The 25,012-nt window shown below is 39.7% G+C and overlaps 2 protein-coding genes and 1 long non-coding RNA gene across 4 annotated transcripts in view; 2 read left to right on the top strand and 1 right to left on the bottom strand.

Annotated features, from left to right (window-relative positions):
* On the top strand, nucleotides 1-5,343 carry CDKN2B (cyclin dependent kinase inhibitor 2B). The gene is made up of 2 exons (XM_030830320.2): nucleotides 1-480; nucleotides 3,156-5,343. Exons 1-2 carry the CDS (start codon nucleotides 262-264, stop codon nucleotides 3,414-3,416), a joined length of 480 nt encoding a protein of 159 aa, XP_030686180.1. The 5' UTR covers nucleotides 1-261; the 3' UTR covers nucleotides 3,417-5,343.
* Nucleotides 2,194-13,814, bottom strand: LOC138842727 (uncharacterized). Its single transcript, XR_011377540.1, has 3 exons — nucleotides 13,501-13,814; nucleotides 12,280-12,407; nucleotides 2,194-4,276 (listed from the first exon to the last, which is right to left on the bottom strand). It is a non-coding gene; the product is annotated as an uncharacterized lncRNA (long non-coding RNA).
* LOC115839011 (cyclin-dependent kinase inhibitor 2A-like) overlaps nucleotides 13,678-25,012 on the top strand; it is a 24,676-nt gene continuing 13,341 nt past the window's right edge. Inside the window, exon 1 of one of the 2 annotated variants that reach the window (XM_060300999.1) lies at nucleotides 13,678-13,826. The gene's annotated coding sequence lies outside the window, so the exon portion shown is untranslated. Of the gene's footprint in view, nucleotides 13,827-14,327; nucleotides 14,449-25,012 lie in introns of those variants that run through there. The other variant, XM_030830322.2, reaches the window with a different exon arrangement.

Raw genomic sequence — 25,012 nt, 5'->3', positions numbered from 1 at the left:
TCCGGCAGAGTGTAGCTCGGCGGTGAGGACGCTGCAACGCGCCCGCACTCTGCGGCCAGAGTGGATCGCGCGACGTTGCGGCTGCGCGAGGGGCCTTTTCCTGGGAGCCATCCGGGAAAAGCCCGGCTTAACTACAGGCCTTTCGGCCATTGGACGGACCCCCCAAGCCGCAGAAGAACGGCGAAAGGGGACTGAAGCTGAACTGAGCTCTTTCCGAGTGGGGAGAGCCCGCTAGGGCGAGGTGGGAAGGAGGGGTGGGGCATGTTGCGAAGCTCACGGCCAGCGGTGGATTATCCGGGACACTTTGCGCCTGGGGGCTGCGAAGTGAGCGAGGAGGACAAGGGCATGCTCAGTGGTGGCGGCGGTGATGCGGCCCTTTCCAACGCCGCGGCGCGGGGGCAAGTGGAGGCCGTGCGGCAGCTCCTGGAAGCCGGTGCTGATCCCAACAGACTCAACCGCTTCGGGAGGCGCCCGATCCAGGTAGCTGGGGGCCCCGGGCCTCGCCGTCAGGGGGCGCACAAACACGGCACCGCGGCCTCCGTGGGAAGCGGCTGGGGACTGAGATCTCCACCGACTTAGACCTCTGTCTCTCTTGCTCTAGTATTCAGCTCAGGTGTAAAGCAGGTTTTCACCCACAAAAAATTTTAAAGAAAGGTATTGGAAACCCCACTACTTGTTTGGTTTTCTTTTTAATGGGGGGAAAAAGACCAATATCCCCTCTCCCATTTCATAAGAGATGCAAGGGATAGGTTCAACTGGAGAGGAAAGGGGAAGAGGAGAGGTTATTTGGGGAGGAGAACTGTTTTGTCTTATCTGTTTGTCTTTCAACAAACAGCGATCAACTTTCAACGATAGAGATAATTAAATTACAAGGTACACAATTTGGACTGAATTTAAGGAATCATACAAAATCACGGCACATGAAAAAAAAATCACCCTGAATCTTTAAGCTGTGATGTGAAATTTTGTATTCTTTCCTCATACAGACGAATTGAATACAAAGAAAAAAGACAGGATTTCTCAACCACAATACTTAATTCCTTTTATGTAAGCAGTGTCTCTTGAGTGTTACATAAGAAAAAAATGTGCTTCTATATATTTTTATTTAGTTATACTGAATGCTTGGATTACATAAGCATTGCTGCAGCTTTGTTAAATGGCAAAGGGCCTTCATAAATAGTCTCTTCATTGTTAAAATTCATTTATTCAATATGTTTAACTATTAATCCCACTTTAATTAGTGCTAAATATATTTTTTAATTTCTTTAAAATATAAGGTAATGTTTTGTGTTTTATTGTTGACTATTATTGTCATATTTAGTATTCACCTCACAATCACCTTCCAGAACCAAGCCGTTATTAAGGAATCTTGTTAATTGTGTAGATTTTAAAGAAAATATGTATTCATTCATTTTGAATTCATAGAAAATATTGGAAGAAATGACGGATTGTTTAAAGCAGCAACAATATGTAAAGTAGCTCTTAAAGACTTCAAATTATATTAATTGTAGAAAGAGGTTTGTCGTTTTTAATTCACCATATTCTGAGATATTAAGAACCACTTTTCCGCCTCTTCTCTATGTATGAAATGCCCTTTTACTTCACTAATAGAAATCATATCATGGTTTCTAAGGGAGGAAATAGATGTTTTTAATATCCATGAAACAAACAAAAAATTTTTGCTTACTATCTTTTGATTCCGTGGTACATTTTAAAACATAAACTCACAAGAACATATAACAACATTTTGTATATTTAATTATCAAAAATTATTATATATGGAATCTAAAAAAATGGTTCTGAAGAACGTAGGGGCAGGACAGGAATAAAGACGCAGATGCAGAGAATGAACTTGAGGACACGGGGAGGAGGAAGGGGAAGCTGGGACGAAGTGAAAGAGTGGCATGGACATATATACACTACCAAATGTAAAATAGATAGCTAGTGGGAAGCAGCCACATAGCACAGGGAGATCAGCTCGTTGCTTTGGTGCTTTGTGACCACCTAGTGGGGTGGGATAGGGAGGGTGAGAGGGAGACGAAAGAAGGAGGAGATATGGGGATATATGTATATATATAGCTGACTCACTTTGTTATAAAGCAGAAACTAACACACCATTGTAAAGCAATTATACTCCAATAAAGATGTTGAAAAAAATAAAATAATGGAAATCGGAAACTTGAATGGATAAACATTAAGAAATTTGTTTTATTGTTAAAATGAGAAGGTAAATACTTGCATAATGTACATGTACACAAATGGATACTATAGGATTACTGCTCCAAAACATCCTTTTTCTAAATTATGCATTGCTCTGATGTGACTGCTAAGATCCAAGCTCTTTTTTAGATAGCGAAATGTTTACTATTCAACATTATAAAATTCTGTACAATGTAAATATAGTGTTTATTTTACATTACCTCAAATATATTATCCTCTAAATGTTAGCCTTTATCTATAATGTTAAATATTAAAAGTGGTGAACCATTCATTAAAAACAATTTGTTTTCATCATCTTATAAAACTATGCATGACTTTACTTTTTCCCTTTCATCTCCAATTTTGACTCCAATTGTGGGACTGTATTCCCTTTATGAGCAGAGACATATATAACAGTGAAAAGCAAATGGCTTCCACAGGGGATTTACTGCAAAAACTAAACAAAGTAAACCTTGTTTTAGACTTAGTTGTTTCTTATTTTCTCTCCTAAAGCACTGCTCTAACTTCTAAAATAAATATATCAGCTGACTGCCTAGTAAATTTTTTAGACTGGGATTATGGCTGGGGTAGAGGAAAGAAAAAGGAAAATAATTAAGACTTTAAAAGTCTTAACTCCACCCATAAATCATTTAACAAAATAGACTCCCCTGTTTCAATGGAAATTTTAAAGAAATCTCCCACAACGGCGATAAGCAGTTTATCATCAGCTCTTTCTTGTCTTCCCACGTTTGGAGAATAAAATGGAACTAATTAGGGCTGAGTAGAGTATAATTGGGGCTGGGGCCGGGGGTGAGGGGGGATGGTATTGCGTCAGCAAATGAAGCTTAACTAGACTCCTGAGGCTTGTAAGAGTCTCTGGATCATGAATAGGTATTTCTTTGAGAAGACTCTACCTGCCCCCACCCCGGTCCTGACCGCTCTGCTCTCTCCGGCAGGTCATGATGATGGGCAGCGCCCGCGTGGCCGAGCTGCTGCTGCTCCACGGTGCGGACCCCAACTGCGCAGACCCCGCCACCCTCACCCGACCCGTGCACGACGCCGCCCGGGAGGGCTTCCTGGACACGTTGGTGACGCTGCACCGAGCCGGGGCGCGGCTGGACGTGCGCGACGCTTGGGGCCGCCTGCCCGTGGACCTGGCTGAGGAGCGGGGCCACCGCGACGTCGCCCGCTACCTGCGCGCGGCCGAGGGAGACTGATGGCGCTTGCACACAGCCGCCCCAAACGATTTTTCTTTTCTCTCCAGTTCCTCACCCCAACTTAGTTCAATGAGGTCTGCAAACGTGGAGCGGCGGAAGTCTTCCTGGGCGACCTGATTCCCCGCAGGGAAGGAGGGGCAGACCGGGAAGAAATTTTTTTTCTCTTTTTTTCTCTGGATGCAGCCCTCGACACTCACCGTGAAGTGAAACGCAGAGAGGTGGGGCAAATGGATTTCCAGCGAGATTTAGGAGCCGAATGTGGAATTCCCAGGTTTATTTTTCAGGGTTTTCTGGCGAAAAGTGGCACATGAAGAAATCCGCGAAGGAACCCAAGCGCTGCGAATCTTCACACAAAAGATGCTGGGGCGGAGTGGGAGGCGGCGGTGACTGGCGTTCGGGTGGGAGGCAGGTGATAACGTTCGCCCTATTGACCTTGAAAGACCCCCCCCCCTTTAAGCCCCTACGTCAGGCGTTAGGCCCTGGGGATATGAGGGCAAAGCTGAAGACGGAGGACCAAGCGATGATGACGGTCGTCGTGGGCTCTTTCTTTACAAGCTGCACGGAGCAGAGCAGGTCACGTGCAAAACGCTCCATACTGGAAGCCTTGGGGACTCGCGCCCAGCTACACCGGATAGTGACGGAGAAGAGAGGACCCGGAAGCCACCTCGAACTTGCCTGCTTATTCTAAAGTCCCCAGGGCAAGGTGGTTCTGAACAGCTCTCCGAAAGGGGCGCTCGTTTGCTGTTGTTAAATAAAGGCGAGATTCTTGCGGCGTTCCAGCAGTCCGCGCACAGACTGAAGTCGGGGATTGTAGCGAGAGCAACTGTAGGTAGGCAGTTAACTGTAACGATTTGTTTAATCTATGAACGGTAGGATACAGAGAGCCCCCTGTAAATTGCCACTTGAAAAGATTTCGTGATATTTTGTACTTCTGGGTGGTTCTTCAATAGCAGTCTTACTTACGGAGACTTTAAATAACAAAGTAACTCGTGGCCCTTGGGAAAGAGGTGAGGAAGAACTACAGCTTTTACACGAAGCTATGGCACAGTAGCAACGCCCAGATTGCTTTGATCCTTAACCTATTTATTTCTCTGTTAAATTTTCTGTTTCCTTTACTACAGTCTCAGGGGGTCAAACGATGAAATATTACAAATGTATTTTAGAAGATCCATGCACTTACCCAGTAAATTATCTCAGGATATTTCCCAAAGCGTTGCTAAGAGTAGATTGAATATAAAACTGTTGAAAATATATGATTTAAATTTCCAGTGTTGCTTGATACATTACAGCATTGGAATAACTGATATTTCACTGTTTTAATGTAAAAAAAATTGAGATTGGACTCCAAGATTTTGGCTTAAAACATGATTCCATTCCTAATTTAAAGAAATTGTGGAATCTGATGACGACCTGATATTAAGGGAAACTAAATCAAGAAAATGTGGTTGGGTACTACAGGGTTCTGTGAGATCCACAGCCATATATATATTATATATATATTATATATATATTTGGCAAATATATATATATATTCGGCAAATATATATATATTTGGCAAAACCAAAACATCATACATTATTGGAAAATCAAGTACCACCTGGTTGCACTGAAATAGTAATTTATGAATACATGTAAAAGTAAATTCAGATTTCAAATCCACCTGGTAGGCAGATTTGGTCAATGTGTTTTATCAGCAGCACAAGAAGTATATACTGTTAAATCTGTTTAAGATTTCACTTTGAAGGATACATGCAAGCAAATATAGCTCTATATACATGAGCCCTGCTTCTGGCTCTATTTTACAATTACAGAAAAATATACGTGTTAATTTCTGTATCTAAAATATTACCAAGGTTTGTACACATCTTACTACCTGGCCTTCATTGCAAGATCTGGAAGTGAAATAAATTCAGAATTCAATAATGTATTCATTTGGCCTCATTTTTATATTTCCTTTTTCAGCCGAGTGAATGGATGAGAAAACAAGGATGATTTACTATGAAAGCAAAATCTATTTAAAATTTCCTGTGTTCTAATGGCTAAAATTAGTAATTTCAGATATAAGGAATGAAAAATAGATTCAAACAGAGCTCAAGATCCATACAGTTCCAAATGGCTTTGGGAAAGTGTGTTCATAGGAATGCTTTATTGTATTTTATTTCTATATTATGACAAAAGCAATATGAATATGGTGTCCAGGACCAAATTAGTTCATTTTATGAAGCTAGGTAACTGACCTTCAGCAAATAAATAAAACTAATTTAACTTAGACCAACCACATTGAGATTCTATATTGTCCTTCCTTTTATGGGAAATGTTAAAAACAAACTACTTGTGTGTTAATATGTAGTAGTGAATAGGAATTTTTTTTACCACCTCTGCAAGTATCAATTATTTTTTAAAAAACAAAAGAAATGCTTATTTTCCTTTTATGCTTTATCAGAGGCTGATTATTTTTATGATAGGGTGTAATTTTTCCAACATTCAAGACGTTGCCACTCTACCAAAAGAAAAAAGAGCAAGTAGAAGTAGTCATCTTCAAAAATGATAGAAATAATCTTGGAAGCACTCTTGTGGACTGCCTTCTGAAACAAATGCAAAAGCTGGTGTCATCTACAGTCATCTTCTTAGCAGACTAAGAAGTCTGCTTTGGTATTTATGTCAGCAGCTAATCATAACCAAAATCTGACATGACTACTAAGTTTTCACTATCAACAAACTATTTCATTATCTTGTGAAAACTTGAAAAATAAATTTTAGGTTGGCATAATTTCACAGTGTTCAATTACCAAGCTTAAAAAGATGGAAACGGGGAGAAATAAGTAAGAAAATAAGAACATTTTAATTTTAAAAATTACTTGAAGGAGCAACAAGAGTTGAATCACAATACTTTCAATATCTTCTCCTGTTCTATTTATAATCCCAGGGAAGAAAGAGGGAATGAAGCAGAGATAAATTAGGACTTGATTGGAAGGTAGAAAACCTGGGTTCTCGTATTAGTTCTTCAACTAATTCAATATATGACCTACAAAATCATGTGACATGATTAGCCCCAATTTCCTCATCTATAAAAGATGGGAGTTGGACTAGATTACTTTTAAGTTCCCTACCATCACTAAAGTTTTATCGCTTTATAAGTTTGTTGCATACATGACTGTAATGGGGTCTTATATTTTATTAGTAATGATTTTGCCACTTTGCTTGTCTGAGCCAAGAAAAGCTATATAAAGGAATAGAGAGAAGAGATGCATTTTTAAATTCTGGAGCCTTGTGGGGTGGCGGATCTCCATAAGCACCACCTCCACCAGTTAGTTGAGAAGTTACCAACAAGTTTGTGGAAACCAGCACAGAAAAGATGCTTTGCAAAATAAATATGTAGTTTAATTTTAAGCTCTTTCTTACTTTGTCTTACCTCTGGGTTTTTTTTCTGTTGCATTTTGCATTTCTCTCATGTGACTCATAGCCACCAAAAGAATTCACTTCTTTAAGTGAGATAAGCAGGTAGACCCAATAAATTTATTAAAATAAATGCTGAAGTAGGTGTTTACAAACGAATGTAAATGCTCTGAAAGAAACAGTGTTTATTAAGTAAACATATAACAAGTGATACTGACCTAAATGGGGTTGGTATAGGAGTTGGAACCAAGAAAAAATGTTGGTGGCATTGGAAGGAATAGAAAGTGCAAAGGCACGAAATGCTAAAGTATGTAGAAAATTCATTAGAAGATGAATAACTCTCTGTAAATAGCTGCTGTGGAGTTTACAGACCCATTTCTAAAGGTCCATTCTTTCTGGTTTGTTTCCATTGGATTCCATGAAGTTTTAGGTCCCTAAATGTTGCCTGGATGATAGTAGGAACCAGCTGGTCAGGGAAGAGCTCTGTATCACCTCAATATCAATACATGTTGATTTATATTACTGTGATTGATATGTAATCCATGCCAGTTACATATTATTTCATTAGTAGCACTGGCTTCAAAGCAGAATTTCCAGTATTACATAATTAACAAAGGGGTGATATATACAAGTTACCATTTCTATAAAGTATTTGTTTCCTTTATGCAAGGAATGCTATTAAAGTCTGAGTAAGGAATTCAAGAGGCCAAAAAGGACTCCTACCATTTGTAAAAGCTGATCCTGAGAAAAGTTTTACAGAAAATCAAGACAGTAGGGAATGAGCAGTTTCCCATTATTTCAGGCCTGGGAATATTTCACAAGCCCCACCAGCGTGTAGACCATAAGCAGTTTGTTTTGGTTTTATTTGATTAATTCTGTTAAACTACTGATCCATCTTCCATAAAACACCACCATGCCTCTCCTCCTTCTATTCCTTTTGTTACTTTCTTTTCATCTCATTCTCTGCCCTCCTGAAATGGCTGACTTGTATTATAATTTGAAGTTTGAAATCAATATAAACCAAAGATTTTTCTGGGGAAAAAAAACTATGAAGATGATACACAGACTGTCTCACAGACATCTACGTTTTATTGGAAATTTACAAAGGAACCCCAAACACCTGTTAATGCCCTTCTCATTCAGAAGCCCCTGACATTAGACCTCCAGTAGATCTATAGAGTCAGTGCTGGCACATAAAATGTTTTACAACAGAGTTAAAGTGAAAACTTTAAGACCAATTACAGTAATTAAACCATGGCTCATTTCCCTTTCAAATTTGGCCTTCTCCCAAAATGCATAATCTATTTGTCTATCTTCTCTTTGGAATACTCTATATTATGAAAGGATTGGTGCTACTTCCTTTGAACCCTTTCTTGTGTGACCTCAGGGTCTCCATTGCATTTTAACCAAATGCCACTCTACCTTCTTCTCACTTTACAAATTTCTTCATCTCCTTGCCTTAGCTGAAAACTGGGTCTCCCTGAGAATTCCACTTTCTTCTGACCAGATAATAGTTACTGAGCTGTGGATAAGAGTGGGAGTCAGAACCAGTCATGAGTGTCTGCTGTTTGGGTGGCTTTCAGTATAGTCCTAAACCAGATAGGTAAAGGTTATTCATTGTTCTTCAGTTTTCACTCATCTCATAGTATAAATAATTGCATTTTGTTTTCCTTATCAAATTAAGTTGTAAATAATTTCAGTGTATGTCATTATGTATTTTATAATATGTTTATAAGAGATAACATATAAACATAAAACAGTAAACATTTTTTCTGTTCACAAAGCCACAGATAAGTCAACAGAATATGACAACACACAGAGTTTTCTTCTGAAGGGTGAATGTTGGAAATATTTATATCCAATGGCTTCTCATTCTGTGGGTTATGAGTACTAAGCTCTATCACCTTTCCTAGGGCACAGCAGTACCCTGTACAGTCTCCTATATCTGCTCCCAATATGCCACCTTAGAGTTACAAGCTATAAACTTGCCTAAAATATTTTGTCATCCTCTACTACTCTCTAATGTCTAGACTGCCTTGGACAGTTAGAGATATCATATATAGATCCATTCCAGAGCTGCAGGAGCCTTTTGATCTGTTTAAATCCCACCTTGAACAGAAGAATTTAATGTCATCCCCTTTCTAGGGAAAAATTACATGACATTTCATTTTACATTCACCCTCAGGTATTTATTATGTCTGTACAATGATGGTGCTGTCCCCATCAGTCATTTGAGACCAACATATAGGGAAGTTGTTCTCAACCCTGGCTCTCAATCATTCATGTTCTAAATTTTGAATTCACTGACCAACTTCAGGACTACAAAATTAGAATCTCTAGTTTTGGAGCCAAAAATTTCCATAGTTGTTACTCTAAAATTCTTGTTCATGGTAAACTTTCAAACAGTACAGAAAGTAAACAGAATTACTTTCAGAATTATCTCCTGAAACCTCCCTATCCAACATTCTCACTATCTAGGAGTAACCACTATTTTTGAAAACTTTTAATCAACTTCCCAGAAATATAGGTACACATAATTGTAAACAGCCCTGCCCCAACACACACATTTAGGAAACCATTCTGCAACTTGTTTTTTTTTTTGATAGTAGATCTTTGACAACTTGCATTAGGAAATAAAGATGCACTTCATTTTTTGTATAGCTGCATAGTTTTGTATTTTATGGATAAACTCAAATTTTTTAAAACCAGTCTCTTATTAACAAACATAAAAATTATTTCCTTTTTTTTTGCTACTACATATGCTGCTATAAAGAAACTTCTTTTCATCCTTGTATGAGCAATCTGTATCAATTTATAGAAGTGATATTGCTGAGGCTAAAGGTACATCTGTCTCTTTTTCTCTCACACAAACACACACATACCGTATATGTCTGCACATATGTGTGTGTAAAATCTTTCCATACTTATGTGTGTATATATATGTGTATATGTGTATATCTTCAATAATATATATACACGTATATGTGCATATATACTTTTCATGTATTTTTTTCCATACATATATACACACTACATAAAAGTATACATATTTCCATACATCTATTTATGTATGTGTATATTTGCATACATAAACTCAGTGGAATTGCTGAGTCAAAGGGTATGTATATGCACATACAGTTTTAATAAATACTGTAAAGTTGCCTTCCAAAATGAATGTACCAAGTTACAATAGTATGTAAGAAGATTGTTTTCTGACAACTTTGCCAATGTTATCACTCTTTTTATTTTTGCCACACCTGTAGGTATATGTCAGTGTTTTTGTTACATTCCTTTACTAACCAGTAAAATTGAATATATTTTCATAATTTTTTAACCATTTGACTATTTGAATATCCTGTACTCTAAACTGCCCATTATATTATTTGCTAACTTTTCTACTGGGTTATTTTTTTACTCATTTATGTATTTATATATTCTAGAAGTTAATATTTTATATGTGTTCAAATAATAGTTTTAAAATCTTCTAGTGTTTTGTGTCTTATACCTTTGGGGTTTTTAGTTTGAGCATGTGCAATACTAGGGAAGTCTCTCACAGAATTTTGATAATCAAGAGATACCTGAGGGAAAAAGCTAGTGTCCTAGGACATCACAGCTAGAGGGTAGTTGGGTGGCATGGCACAGACAAGGTATTAGTAAAATGCCCTCTCCTATCTCTGCCTGTGGGATGAATTTGCTGATCCAAAATAGAAAATCATTTTAAAAAATAGAAAATAATTTTCCTCCATTCAAAAACTCAGCTGCCAAGTCAGTTTTTAGGCCAAAGGAAGAGAGCAAATAAAAGCTCCGACATTCAATGATTCTCTTTCTGCAAAAATGACCCATTAATATTTCACTTCCTATTGACTCTGTTTAGCACAACAGAAAGGGCACAAGGCTTTCAGTCCAAAGACCTTCTTAATGATTCCAGCCCTGGCACTTGCTGGCTATAAAGTATCTAAGATTTGAGTGCCTCTAGGCCTCAGTCTTCTCACCTGTAAAGTAGGGTAGTAATCCCAAATTCAAAGAGCCGCTGTGAGGATAAGTAATACAAGCGAAAGTGTGCACAAATAACACTGATCAGCTCTTGATCATACTCTTCTTGAAGAACACAAAGCCAAAGTCATCTGGAATTCCAAACGTGTTTGGAATGCCACAAATTAGTTGTGTTGCTAAAGATTCATCTTCATAATTGTATTTTGCTTAGTCTAATATTAAAATTAGATAGAATTCCCCTGCATACCACAACTAACAAAACACAGGTGTTGGGTAGCAGGGGAAAACCAAGATGGAATTTAAGTTTGAGTTTTAAATTTTATATTCTTTGAACACAGAGCTTACTGTATAGTCATCTTACTCAGTGCTCTTACTCAAATGGCATTCCTCTGAAGTGGGTAACTACCCTTATCCCCAGAACAAGTTTGGGCGGACAGGAAATGGTTATAGGTTAAGCTATACAGGCCCAATCAATACAGAAAGATCACAGAATGTAAACTTGGTTGGGAAACTGAGGCTCAGCAGACCTTTCAGGCATAATAGGATAATGTGAGGTTTAATTTTATGTGTCAACTTGGCTAGGCTGTGGTACCCAATTGTTTGGTCAAATACCAGTCAAGTTATTGCTGTAAAGGTATTTTTTAGATATAATTAACATTTAAATCCATAGATTTTAAATAAAGCAGATTATCTTCATAATCTGTGTGGGCCTCATCCAATTAGTTGAAGGCCTTAAGTGAAAAGAGGTTGCCCAAGGAAGAAAGAATTCTGTCTCCAGGCTGCCTTCTGACTCAAAACTGCAACATCAACTCCTCCATGGGTCTCCAGCCTGCCTACTTGTCTTGCAGACTTCAGACTTGCCAGCCCCACAACTGAGTAAGCCAATTCCTTAAAATAAATCATACAAGCGCGTGCGCGCGTGCGCGCACACTCACACACACACACACACACACACAAATTGGTTTTGTCTCTAGAGAACCCTGACTAATAATTTCAAGAAATGTGTAATATAGGTTTTCTCACCCTCCCGCACCATGGTTTACTGCCACAGCTAGTAACTCTGCCTGGGTCCAGGAAACCCTTCTCTCTTCCACTTCTCCAGAGTCCTTAAATGATACTGTGCTGAAACTGGGCAGCATTTCCCCTCCAGGATGCTTTCTCTGATCCCCCACCTCCTAAAGTACCCCTCTTCTGTTTGCCATAAAATGAAATCCCCTCACTATAATTGTATGTTTTTACTAGTCCATCTCTCTCCTATGAGGTTTATTTTGGGGGTGGTGGTGGAGGAGGGGAATCATAGGTGTGGTGCAAGACAGAGCAAGACCGGCCTTCCACGGAGTTTACATACTAACTACTGACAGACAAACAAGTAAACAATTACTAATGATAACTTCTGTATGGTAAGTGCTTTAGGGGAAAAAAAATACGGTGCCTGGAGGAAGAGTCTCTGAGGGGGGCGGGGGGGCGGATATACCTGAGAAGCGCCCTGAAGGAGTAGGAGCTAGCCTTGTGAAGAGCCAGAAAGCGCATTCATTCTGTCACAGTGGAGCAGCAAGCAGCCTCAGCATGGAGCCTGGGTGTTCCGTAAATTCTGAGGGAGTCCTACAGGAGAGGGGAGAGGTGCATTTGTAAAAGTTATTTAGAGTGGCTATTTAAGCCTGGTCCCTAAGTCTCACTTCAGCCGGCGGGTCAGGAGGCTACATCCTGTGCGGAGGTGAGGGACGGGAAGTGGAAGCAGCCTGCGTGCCGCTGGACCAGGTCTCTCAGTTACAGTACGGTGGCTTGCACCATCCAAGCCTCACTTGCCTCCTCCAGATAGTGAGAGGCTTGGCGTCTGTCTCGCTACGGATCCACTCCTGCAGCTCGGCCAGTTGGCTCGGCCACAAGTAAAAGAAGCCACTTCGAGGCGGGCCACCTTTCAGGCTCCGAAGGCTGGGCCTAGTCCCACATCCTCTCTTACACGCCGGGCCGGCCAGGCCGCGCCTCCAGCCCGCGAGGCTCTCGGCCCATCGAGACTGACTTCAGGCCCGGGAAGTTGGGGCATCGGGTCAGCACTGCCCGCCTGAAAGAGGCGTCCTGGGCTCGACCACTCGCCTTCGGGGGAGCCGGCGAACCAGCGCCAAAGCTCCATCCAGCCCGACAGCCGGAACCCGTCAGTCTGCGCTCTGGAACCCGGCTCCTGCGTGTCCTCAGGCCGCCTCGGTGTCCTCGACTCACCCCTCCTTTATGCGGCTCTTCCCTTTCCTTCCCTCGCTTTTCCTGTGCCGAGTGGACCCCAGCAGCGCGGGGGGGGGGCGGGGGGTATCCAGAAAGAAAGGGTCAGTGATGTGGAAGAAAAGAGGGGTAAGAGGGAGGAGGGGAGGAGAGAGGAAAGGGACCACGCTGAAGAGTCAGGCAGCAAGAGGGAAGGGTGTCGGAGCGCCGGGCGGAAGGAGGAGGAGGAGGCTGCGGGAGGAACGACCAGTGGACGCGGGGACAACGGGAGAGCGGGGAGCAGCCGTGGGGGAGGGGAGCACCGCGGCAGGAGGAAAGAGGAAGAAGCGTTCAGATGCTTCTCTGAGCGGGATGTTAAAACCGAAAATAAAAATTGCCTGGTGAATGGACTGCCGGCCTAGCCCAGAGCCCTCCGCAACGCGGGAGCAGCAGGGGAAGGGGCGCGCCGATCCAGCAGGGGTTGGGGTTCGGCTCCGCCTACCTGGTCCGGCGCGGGGCCCGCCGCTCCAGCGGCGCCAGCGCCACGCAGTGTCCAGATGTCGCAGCAGTTGCCTTTAATTTCGCTCGTTTCCCAAATCGAGAAGTGGAGCATAGCGCCATTTCTTTAAAAACTGACATCCAGCCTCCTGAATGGCGGATAGACCCATGAGATAAATTTGCTTTTTTTTTTCTTTCTTTTTCTCTTTTAAATAATCCGGTTTGGAGAAAGGAAGAATCCCCAGCGTGGGGAGCGAGGAATAAAGGAAGGGGGACAGGGAAGCAGGGACGCGAGCTGGACCGCGGCGGTTCCTGATATGGCAGGGTCAGGTGACGGATGTTGCGAGGGGGCGGGCTGCCTGGAGATGCGTTGTGGCGTCAGGACCTTGAGCTGTCACCGCGTGGGGCGCCCGCGCGGAGGGTGGGAAGGTGGCGGCGCGGGCGGGGGGGGGCGCGGACAGGGCGGGAAAGAGGAGGTGGGCGGGAGGGAGAGGAACCTAGGACGCTAGCTGCCCGCGCGCGCGCCTCCAGGCGCCTCAGCCCGCCTTTCCCGCGCGCGCTGGGCGCAGAACGGTTCTGGGCTCTGAGGAGGTGGGGGGCGAGCGGGCGCGCGCAGGGAAGGCGGGTGCGCGCGTGCGGGGCGGGGATGGGCTGGGGGCGGCGCGTGGGTCTCAGTTTGCTATCGGGGGGCGGGCGCCGAGCTGCCTACCTCTGAAGTCAAAAGGCGGCGCAGCGGCCGCCGAGCTCGGCGGCGGCAAGAACATGGTGCGCCGACTCTTGATCACAGTGCGGATTCGGCGCGCGTACGGCCCGCCGCGAGTCAGGGCTTTCGTCGTGCAGATCGCGCGGCCAGCGCGTGAGTGGGCAGCGCCGGTCGTGCGGGCCGCTGCGGACCTCGTGCTGATGCTAGTGAGGAGCCAGCGCAGAGCGCAGCAACCGCATCCTAGACCAGGTAGGAAAGGCCTCGAAAATCCCGGGCGCAGTCGGCCCTTGGGTGATTTTGTTTGATGTAAGCTAATACACAGATAAATCATCTCCAGACGAGGTTGGAGGAGGTTGTTTCGGCGTGGGTGGAGGCTCCTTCCACTTTCTCTCCATACGGGTTACAGTTACTTAGAGGTGCTGTTCTCCCAGTATCTGAAGCCCGGAGCCGCCTTCACACACCTCCTTAATCCCTTGAAACTCTGGGGGAAACCGGGAGATTCTAAACCCACTTTAGAAGTCAGTCACTCCTGAATTTCCTGAGTGGGAATCAGTAAACACACACACACACACACACACACACACACACACACACACACACAAGGTGTATTTCTAAGCACTTTATTGCGCCCTGGAGGAAAGTATCACTAACGGTCTTAGTTTTCTGGAGGCCGCCTTTTTCCTCCCCAGTCTTCCTGCCTCGTCAACCCTCCCTCCTTCCAGTAGTGGAGGACGTTTGAGGGTGCGGGCTCGCACAGAGTTTAACTTCCCGAAATAGTAACATTGATCTTGATCGAAGGATCAGTAACTGCTAAGAGGAGCAATCACTTGCTTGTGCAGTCAGTGGAGAGTCAAACTTTCGCAGTGAGATGGAGGTTTCTTCTTTAGCGGCCTGGTATATCTAAGTACTTGGGACAATGCCCGTATGTTTAGCAGAAGGCAGAACTACAGTGGGGAGTCTAAGGATCGCACCGATCATATTTTAGTCATCTCAGGCCCCAATTAACAGGCCCCAAATGAGGCCTACTTCTTGAAAGACAGAATTCTAGGTAGTTTTGTCCTCACATAAGATAAATCTTTACATAGTCGATGTAATTTCCTATGACGAGGATAGTTGAAATATATATATATAGCTACAATATATAGAGTCCTAATTAGAACTTGGATAATGAATCCAAAAACAATTTAATGGGGCTTCATTTTTGTGACCTTCCTTGTGGCATTATTTCCCCATGAATATGTGTTTTGAAAAAGCAAAGGTCAGCAGAGGGGGAATTATTTTTTATTGTAACGTTAATAGACTTTTTGACATGTAAATGTAAAACTGTTAACACTATCAGTGTTTAATCAGGTGCCTCAATTTCTATTGGCAAAAATCTACAAACAATTTATAGGAAAAATACACATTTTCTTTTTCATATTATTATTAAAGTTCAGGGGGTTTTTTGGAATTAGTAGAAGGAGCTTGTAAAGAATTTCAAGGCATGTTGCTGGTCTTGATTTCAGTTCATTTTAAAACATTAACAGGATCCTATTTTTTAAAACGGTGCTTTATCCGTACCAGCAAGCATTTAGCCACTATGATGTGTTTTTGAATATCTTAGTTTTTTAATATTATTCTCTATATAAAGTTATTTTATTTAAATTATTAAGTTGCATCCAAAACTCTATAGTAACAAAGTAGAAATATTTAATCTATGTAAATACTGTAATTATGTGTTTTCTATTTTAGAAATACATAATATAATATTGTGATTATTTTAAGTTAGAGAAATATTCATTTTATAATATATTTATTGTATAAGTGTTAAAAATATAAAAATGATAGATTCATTGAGAATAGCCATTCATTTCTTGTTATTTAGGTATAAATCAATTTTCAGGAATGAAAGTTATTTTTAAATGCATTGACTATATGAAAAGCCCAATTTTCAGCAAATATCTGAAGACAGAACACATGACGTAGATAGAATAGAATATGTTTTGAAAATATGTGCAATTCTCCAACTTCATATATAAAATTTTACACATATACAAACATCTAGAAGTATTAATTATAAGTGACATGTAATTATATATTTCACATTAATATATATTATGTCTATGGTTATACTGATTTAAGAATATATATGGGTGGTAATTATGTTGGGACTCATACAATTCCTTGAGAGCAATAGCGCTAAAAACTAACTTGTATGAATTATTTAATACTAATGCAGACCTGTAAGGTGTTATTATTTTAACATATTTTTAGAGTTTTGCAAACATGTTCATTATGACTTTTCTTATATAACTGGAAACTGTATATAATAAAATTCCACGTTACTAGTTTCTTATCCACACGTGCCTGATGAATTACGCTAATTGGCTCGTTACTTCTACCTTGGTGTGTTTACAAACTAGTCATATTTTTCTGAAATTAAATATTTATTTGTTTACTGTTATGTGGGAACTCTTAGGGTTTTTCCCCTCCTTTAACAGCATAGTGTCCTCTCAAGGTAAGCACTATACAGTTAGCATAAACCATTATTCCCAATGTGTACATGATCCCTAGCTTGTATTATGTTCTAAATGAACAATAATTCTTTCAGACATCAAGATTTAATATTCACTTACTTCTTTGGGGACTCTTGAATTTTAAAAAGTCCATTCTCATCCTAAGGTAACAACAACACAGCCTATTGCTGTCTATATCCAACAGTATTTTACAGGTCTGCTAATTACATGTTAGTTCATCACAAGTAACTAACACGGTAGGGTTAAGCTAAACCATTTTCCCAACATGTGAATGACACCTGATAGTAAAGTGATCTACATCATCTCAAAAATACCTTCTTAAAGGAAGGCTGAACATTTGGCCCAGTGTATTTGCTCTTTTAAAACCTTTAGTACTTTTTGAGAAGCATGACAATCTCACTTGCCCCAGTCCATCCTAAAACACCCTAGGCCAGAGAATCCTTCTCTCTGCTACAAAATCCAACCTCATAAAGAGTTTTTATGGTGCTTTATTTCTACAGTTTAAATAATGTAAACAATGGGTATAGTTTCATTTTCTAAACATAAAATTATAATATTGAATAGCTTTAAAAAAAACTACAGTTTTCTAAATTCTGATTTTCACATACCTGATGACTAATATTGTGTCTGTTTATTGACTGAAGATTAATGCACTTTCCTAAACACCTCACTGGCAAGAACATTTTTACATTATGTATCAAGAACTTGTAAAATATCCATATACTTTTATTCAGTTTTTCTATATGTAGGCATTATTTTAAGGAAAGAAAGATTCTGACAAAGAGCAATACAAACAGATAAATAGTAGCAGGAAATTGAAAATTGCCTAAAATTCTAGCAATCACATTGTTAAATTATGTTCAATTATACCTATACTCTGGAATTATGGTCTGAAATATTTCAGCTGGAATGTAACAGACAATCATCATGTTTTTGGAGAATATTTAATAGAATGTAAAATTATTACATTATAAAGGTAGGTGATTTCCTTTTTTTAAAAAAAAAAGTAAGATTTAAAGCAATAAACAATTCTTATTCTTGCTTTTCCTCTCCGTCTCTCTCTGTTTCTCTCGTTCTTTCTCTACACATACACATACATACGCACACACACACAGCAATGTATCAGAATATCTATAGTGGCTTCCTCAGGATGGTTGGTGATCTTTATTTCTTCATTACACTTTTGTGTCTTCCAAAGTGCTATGACCATCACCAGTTTAAAAAAAAAAGTTATTTTCATACAGTACAGATGAACTAAGAGCTTACTTAGCGTTAGTTGGGGAAGGAGTGAGAAAGGGTGAGGAAAATAAGTTGTACGCGTATCCTATATAAGAAGGTGGCTTTAAGGACTGGAGAAAGCCTGAGAGGGTTCTGACTTCAGACTTTAGGGCACGCTGTGCCTATTCACAACGTAGTTCGTTTTTAAATAAATGATAAATGCGTGGCTATACCTGTTTCCAAGGCGCCTGGGTGTTAGGCCTCTCTGGTCCCAGCACTTGCCCCTCCTCGGGATCCCCTTCTCCCAAGTCCTCCCTGGACGACTTCAGGGTGGGGCTCTCCACTTCCCAGAGCTGGGCTGGGGTCGCAGCGGGTGTCCCCAGGACCCCAGAGTAGGAAGTGAGACTCGAAGTTGCTCGGACCTCGCCTCCTTCACCTCTCAACTCCAACCACCCTCCTTGACTCATCCCTCACCCTCTCAATTCTTAGAGATGCTTCGGATGCCGGAGATTTTATTGGCCGCTGGGGTAGGACACAGGCCCACTTATCACCTAACGACGCGAACGCACCCAGCCCTTCTATTTTTAGCCTCCTCTGGGCCTCGCCCCTCACCCCAACTATTTCCGCAGGTAATATTTCATTAGAGTAACAGAGCAGAGCAGGAGTTAAACGCAGAGCAGGATGGGGGCTGCCATGGGTGAGGAAGGGGTGGGGACAGGCGGAGTCTGAGTGGGCTTCGTGGCTTCCAGAGGGGTGCAAGGTATGACAGGGGACATCTCTGTGTCACCTCCCCCAGCGTGAAACTGACTAGGCCTTTTTTTCTGGAAGGGAGGGAGCGGGATGGGACAGGTTCACTCCGAGGCACGGAACGGAACGAGAGATGGTGAGGTGCACTTCCAAGACTAGGCGGCTATTCCATTACCTTCCAGGCTAGGTGGTGACCAGAGTATTGAAAGGCCTCGTTTTCTTTGTTTCTCTGTCTGGGGTGCAAGGTGGTATAAAGAATGGCCCGTCATATTTTTCTAGTGATGATGTCTCTCAATAGTTTTCTTCTTATATTGAAGCTTTCCTCATGTTTGTAAACTTTCTCCTTTAGTCAAGACATTCAAATAAAATCATTTATTAGAATGAAAAAACATGAGTCAGTATTAAAATAAGGTCAACTTCTATGTCAGAAAGCCAACCGATGGAGAAAACCTTAGGAATAAATAAAGGCTTTGTTCATAGGAGAAGGAAGGTCCTTTTAAAGACTGCTCCATCTTAGAAAATGCCCACCAATCTGGGGTCTCCGCAGAGTCACCATATCCTAATTCATGGTATTTCACTGTGTGTTCAGCAATCCCATGTGTATTGACAATTGTTGAATTTACTAAATGTCAATAACATTTGTTTTTCAAAGAAAGAAGGATTGAAGAAAATCTCTGCCTGTCAGTGCAGTTTTCTATTTCATAAACCCTGGAATGATTGTTGCAGTTGGGTAGAACTACATAATCAGAAAGAAGTAATAAAGGAGAAAAAACTAAAATGTCAACTACAAGATTTAAAATTACAGTGCCTCAGAGGTCCTTTGAAAAAGAATAAGTTGATTTTTAGTTTTTATCACAAATGACTTTTTAATTCTTCTTCAACTAGCTCTCAATTTTCCCTTTTACCTTCAAAAAGAAAATCTCAGAATTTATTTACATGGTTGCGAAGCCAGTAGGAGTTTTTCCTCAGGGAAAAAAAGTTTTGTAGATTGTAGAGGTTCAGAACTATATGAACAAAGACATATAATCTCTTAAACAAATTGCAACTAATAAAATTGTGCAATCAGAGTGGTGTTAATATATATGCCCTTACTTTCTTAATTTAAGCTTGAGAATAATGTGACGTCAAAGAAGTAAGGCAAAGGTTATCAGCAGCATCCTTACCTGGGCTGCTGTTTAAAATACATATTTCTGGAGCTCATCCTCAGAATATGTGATTCAGCAGATTTGCTATGTGTCCCAAGAATCTGCATTTTAAAGCATTTAAGGGGGATTCTGTTAGGAGGTGGCTCCTTGGGACAAATATGGCCAACATTGCTTTTTTAAACCTTATTTTTGCTCATTTATTTTTGAATCGAGGTTCAGCCTTTTAGATAAGATTTAAAATTTTAGAATCACACTTTGGGTGCCAGGAAGGACACTGAGAATCTGAATAAATCATTGGAGGAGCTATTTTACCAAATGAAGGATACCCTTTATTATTATTATGTGATCCTTCATCTGAATTGGAAAAAACTATCTCTTAGATGCCAGATCTCTACAATCAGAACACATTTTGGGGCGAAGAATGTAACAGAATACACTTGTGCATTAAAGCTTGTAGCACCAGCCAGAAAATTTCCACAAAAGACATCACCTTTTTGAAACACTACATATACTTACTGTTGTTTACATAGGATGGATGGTCCTCGATAGATAGATAGATAGAGTAATAAGTAATAAGGGATTTCTTTTATTTTACTTTATCTTCCAAACCAGAAACCAGGCAGTAAACATAACAACATAAAATTATGTAAGAGAAGAAAAAGAAAACATAAAAGTATTCCACAGATTTAAATTATATTTATTTATGAGCAAGGCAAAATTGCAGTAGAACGTAGCCATAACAGAATAAAGCACTTATAGATAAAATGAGCAGTCTTTGTGTCTATAAAAGCACATTGATGAGGGAGAAATATGTAGAATAATGTAAGCTAAAGAATAATTTGCCATTATAAGTAAAACTAAAATATTATGCCTTCCAACTTATAATCATAATTTTTCTGCTTTTCAACTACATTTTTTTAATGTTACACCTGTTACTTTGCTGATGTATGGGGGGGGGGAAAGCTTACGTTTTACTTTCTTTTTTTGAGTGCCACCATTTTCTTGCTCTGAATCTCTCAGGCTGCCAGACCATCTGACTCAGCAATTGTACAACTCTTTCACCCAATTTAAAGAAACAGCAGCTATCCAAACACAATGAATCCCCCCAGTTGCAAATCTTTCCCAACCTGTAGAACTAGCAGTATATTTTAATTCTGAAATAATTGTTAAATATACATACAACATGGGACACTTTGAATTTTACTCCATTCAATTTACATGCTGAATAATTGAAACTGAATATATTTTATGTAACACAATTTTTGAAAGAAGCTTATTGAAACTTTCTTCTAAAAGCATATGGTCAAGTTTGTTTTCTCTTTTCCCTCAAAATAATTATGAGGAGCTTAACAGTAATAGAGCACGTCAACTTACATTATCTTATTTAATTGTCACATTATCCTTATGTTTTAGGGATTTTATTGTCTCATTTCATGGACTGGAGACTGAGGCTCTGATAGGTTGCATGGTCTGTCAAAAGTCATTGACTAGTAACTCGTGCCAATTTGAACTAGGCGTGCTTCTTGCCCCAAATGCCCTAACTTAGCCCTTTATAACTGCCTCTTGAGTGAATACATGTTATATATATATATATATATATATACATGCACATATATATACCTATATGTGTGTATATATGTATATGGTTTCAGTTCCATCTCTTATAGTTAGTTGTTGTTTTGTAAATTGCTTAACTCCCTTGGATCTCTGTTTTACTCAGCATCAGCCACATATGTTCTAGCAAATATATATTTAATGAGGTGAATGAAAAGTTCTGAAAAATAGGGCAGTTTAATAACTGAAGTCCTAAAAGTCATTGAATCTCATAATAAAACAAGAAAATTAACTTCTTTCAGAAATTCATTTCTTGCCCAGAATAAAACTAATTCAAAACTCCCTTATAAATTAAGTATAAATTACTCACACTTCAATTTAAGAGCAGTAAATAGGAAACCTATGCACCAGCATAGGAATCACTTGAAGCACGAAGTAGAAATGTCACTTTCTTGGAATATATGATCTGTGATTAGATTCCATTTCCTTTACTTACTAGCTGTGTGGTATTAGGACTAAGTACTTAAAGCTCTCAATGCTTCCACTTTCTTATCTGTAAACCTAAGGTGGTACCCTATAGTACTCATCCATTAAGAACTAGATAAAATAGTATATGCAAAGAGATGTTTGCATATACTATCACATACATTTGATATGTATGATACATACATACAAATGTATGTATCACATACATTTGTCAATTATTGTTAAAGTGCCTAATTAAACTAATCCTTAAAAGTACATTAGTTTACTTTTACAGTAAATGCCTTCTTAACTATAATTTAATTATTTAGAGTAGCTAGAAATTCCTTAACTCCATTTTAAAGAACATGCATATCATAATAAAAATATATTTATTCAAATCCCTGGCATATTCCAAGGTGTCAGGTAAATTTGTACAAAAAATCATTGTAAACTTGTACAGAAGCCCAATATGATGGCCTTTACAGTGTGATTCTAAACTTTTCTAGTGTTCGTAATTACTAAATAGCTATTAAACGATAGTCATGAACTTGTTTTCTAAGATAAGAAATTAAATTAGTTTTAGAAAACTGAAAAAAGTTATTAACTTGCCTTCAATTTATCAAAAAATTCAATAACCCCAAATAATAATTTCTGGAGGGAACACTGAGATAATGGGCTCTCAATTCCTTCAGAACAGTTGCTGCAGTCTGAATATCTGAATCAATAGCTTCGGCACAGAATTTTCTAAAAACTCTTTAGTGTGAAGAGTGTGCGTGCGTGCGTGTGTGTGTGTGTGTGTGTGTGTGTGTGGTGGAAGGAAAGAGGGGAAGAAGCATTAAAGTCATCCTCAAAACCTCCAAAATGTCTGCTTTGGAAGGTGGCCTGCAGCTATTATTCACATTTAGTAGGATATCAAAGAGACAAAATATGTTAAATATACTTCCTTAGGCAAAATTGACTTAGGTATATAAAATTAGTGCAGAGAAACATAAAGTATGCTCTGTTATCATTGCCTTTAAAAAATGAAGTCTGGGAGTTATCATCTTAACCATAAGAAAGAGAAATATAAAACTATACCCTCAACCCTGAGACTCAAAGGAAAACATCAGTGGGAATGTTAAATCTGTAAGTGAAAGGTGCTAAAACATGAATAGGAAGCATTTTCTGATTTATTCAGGATTGATGTATATCATCATGAAGTTGATTCCTTCCAGAGGAGTTTAATCCCATATTGGGTGAAGAATGTGACTCCAGGAAGAGTGATCCGACACAGAAAATTTTCTTATGATCTTTTACAATATCAGAGGATAGTTTGGCTTCAGAATTTTCAGAAGTCCAGGAAAGGCAAAAAAAAAAAAAAAAAAAAAAGATAACAGTTAGACTCTAGAGCTCCAAGAAGGCAGGCTACTCTTAAGGGATAGTTGTGGGGAGGGTGGTAACTAGGTCTCCCTTTGAAGAGGAAAGCTTCAATATAGATGTTTCCCCGAAATCAGAGTATCCTAAATCATCGTTAAACCCAGTCAATCAACCATGAACACTCAACTTCCACCAAGAGTGAAAACTGAACACAATATTACTGCTCTGTGAGTTTCACTTTCTCAAGGCAATAATAGCACATACAAGCATCAGCAGGATAGGCAGAAATGAAATACTCTATGTGTTCAAGGTTAACAATGAAGAGAGCAACACGTGTTTGAAAGGAGAAAATCTGTGCAATCAGGGAGGAAAACGAGGGAGGTTGGGAATAGAGGTTTAGAGAAGGTAAACTTTATAATTTCTCCTATAATTTTGCCTATAGCTTCCCCATTGTACTTTCTACTTGAACTGCACTCCAAGGACTGGCTGTGGGTAGCAATGAACGCAGAGGAAACATTGAACACAGTGACACACTCCATCATCACTTCCCATGATTTCATGAAAGTTTTTGTGGAAGTACTTTTATTATAACACAGCCAACTTTATTACAAAGAAACTCTGTTTTCATGGGGTTAGAATCAAAGAAGACAGAGTTAATCACACTTTCTGGAAGGGAGTTTGCTTGTTCAAACCACAGATACCTGCCAGAATGTACAGTAATGAGAAAAAAATACCCAAGAGGAAATTGACTTTGATGGCCTAAATGAATAAGAAGATAGTAAATGTCATATCCTTAAAAAAAAAAATAAGTTCCATTTATTGAGAGCCCACTGTGTGCCTAGATTTTTCTATATCTGACATTCTTTATTCCTTATAATAACCCTATGAACTATGTTTTATTCCCCACTTTGAGAGGTGAGGAAATGGAGGATCAGAAAGTTTATGTAATTTATTCAAGTCGGCAGAACTGGTAAATGAGGGATGAGGGCTACCTGAGTATGCAGACTGAGATTGTCCCATTACCTATGCTGCATTTGTGTCTTCTCCAAGATTATTATTTAAGGCTGTGGTTGGCATCCTCACCAACCACATTTGTCGCAGTCAGTGTAAGTAGCTGTGGCCATAGAAAGAACATGAAGAGAGGACTGGGTTTAAGACCTGCAGGAAACACTTATTTGCTGGGTAACCATGGCAATGCACACCCCTCCATTTCCTTATCTATAAATCATAGGGGTAGCTTTATGAAAAACAATTTTTCAATATGTGTCACAAGACTTAGATTCTTTGAAAACCTGCAGTACTATTTGTTGTAGCAATTAGAAACACCTTAAATATATGACAACAGGAGCATCAGTAGGTAAACTGGAGCTTTTTTTCCCCAGTGGAGTATGTTGTAGCTATTAAAAGTAGTGTTTATAAAGCAATTTTGGAGAATTTGGGAAAATGCTCTAATGATGAGTGAAAGGAAAAACTCATTTCAAAATTGTATTATATCCACAAGCACTGAGCAAGGATAAAAGACAGGAAGGAAATATTTCAAAATGTTATTGTTTCCGTGTAGTATAATTTTTCATTTTCTTTATGAAGCTCATTTCTTACATTTTTTTACATATGTGAACTATAATCAGGAAAAAATCATTCAAAAATGAGAGGACTGGATTAAGTTACTTTGAGGGACTTCAAGATCCAAATTTCTATCACTATGTGTATGATTATCCAAGAATAATCACACAGAAGCACAGTAATTCCCGAAGGTGGAAATCCTGTCACCTTGGGTCCAGAATTTACAACCTGCCTGATGGCACAGTTCTC

Source organism: Globicephala melas, chromosome 6, assembly GCF_963455315.2.
Source record: "Globicephala melas chromosome 6, mGloMel1.2, whole genome shotgun sequence".
Lineage (NCBI taxonomy): Eukaryota > Metazoa > Chordata > Mammalia > Artiodactyla > Delphinidae > Globicephala > Globicephala melas.
The sequence above is the reverse complement of the archived record's forward strand: the minus strand, read 5'-3'. Positions and strand labels throughout refer to the sequence as shown.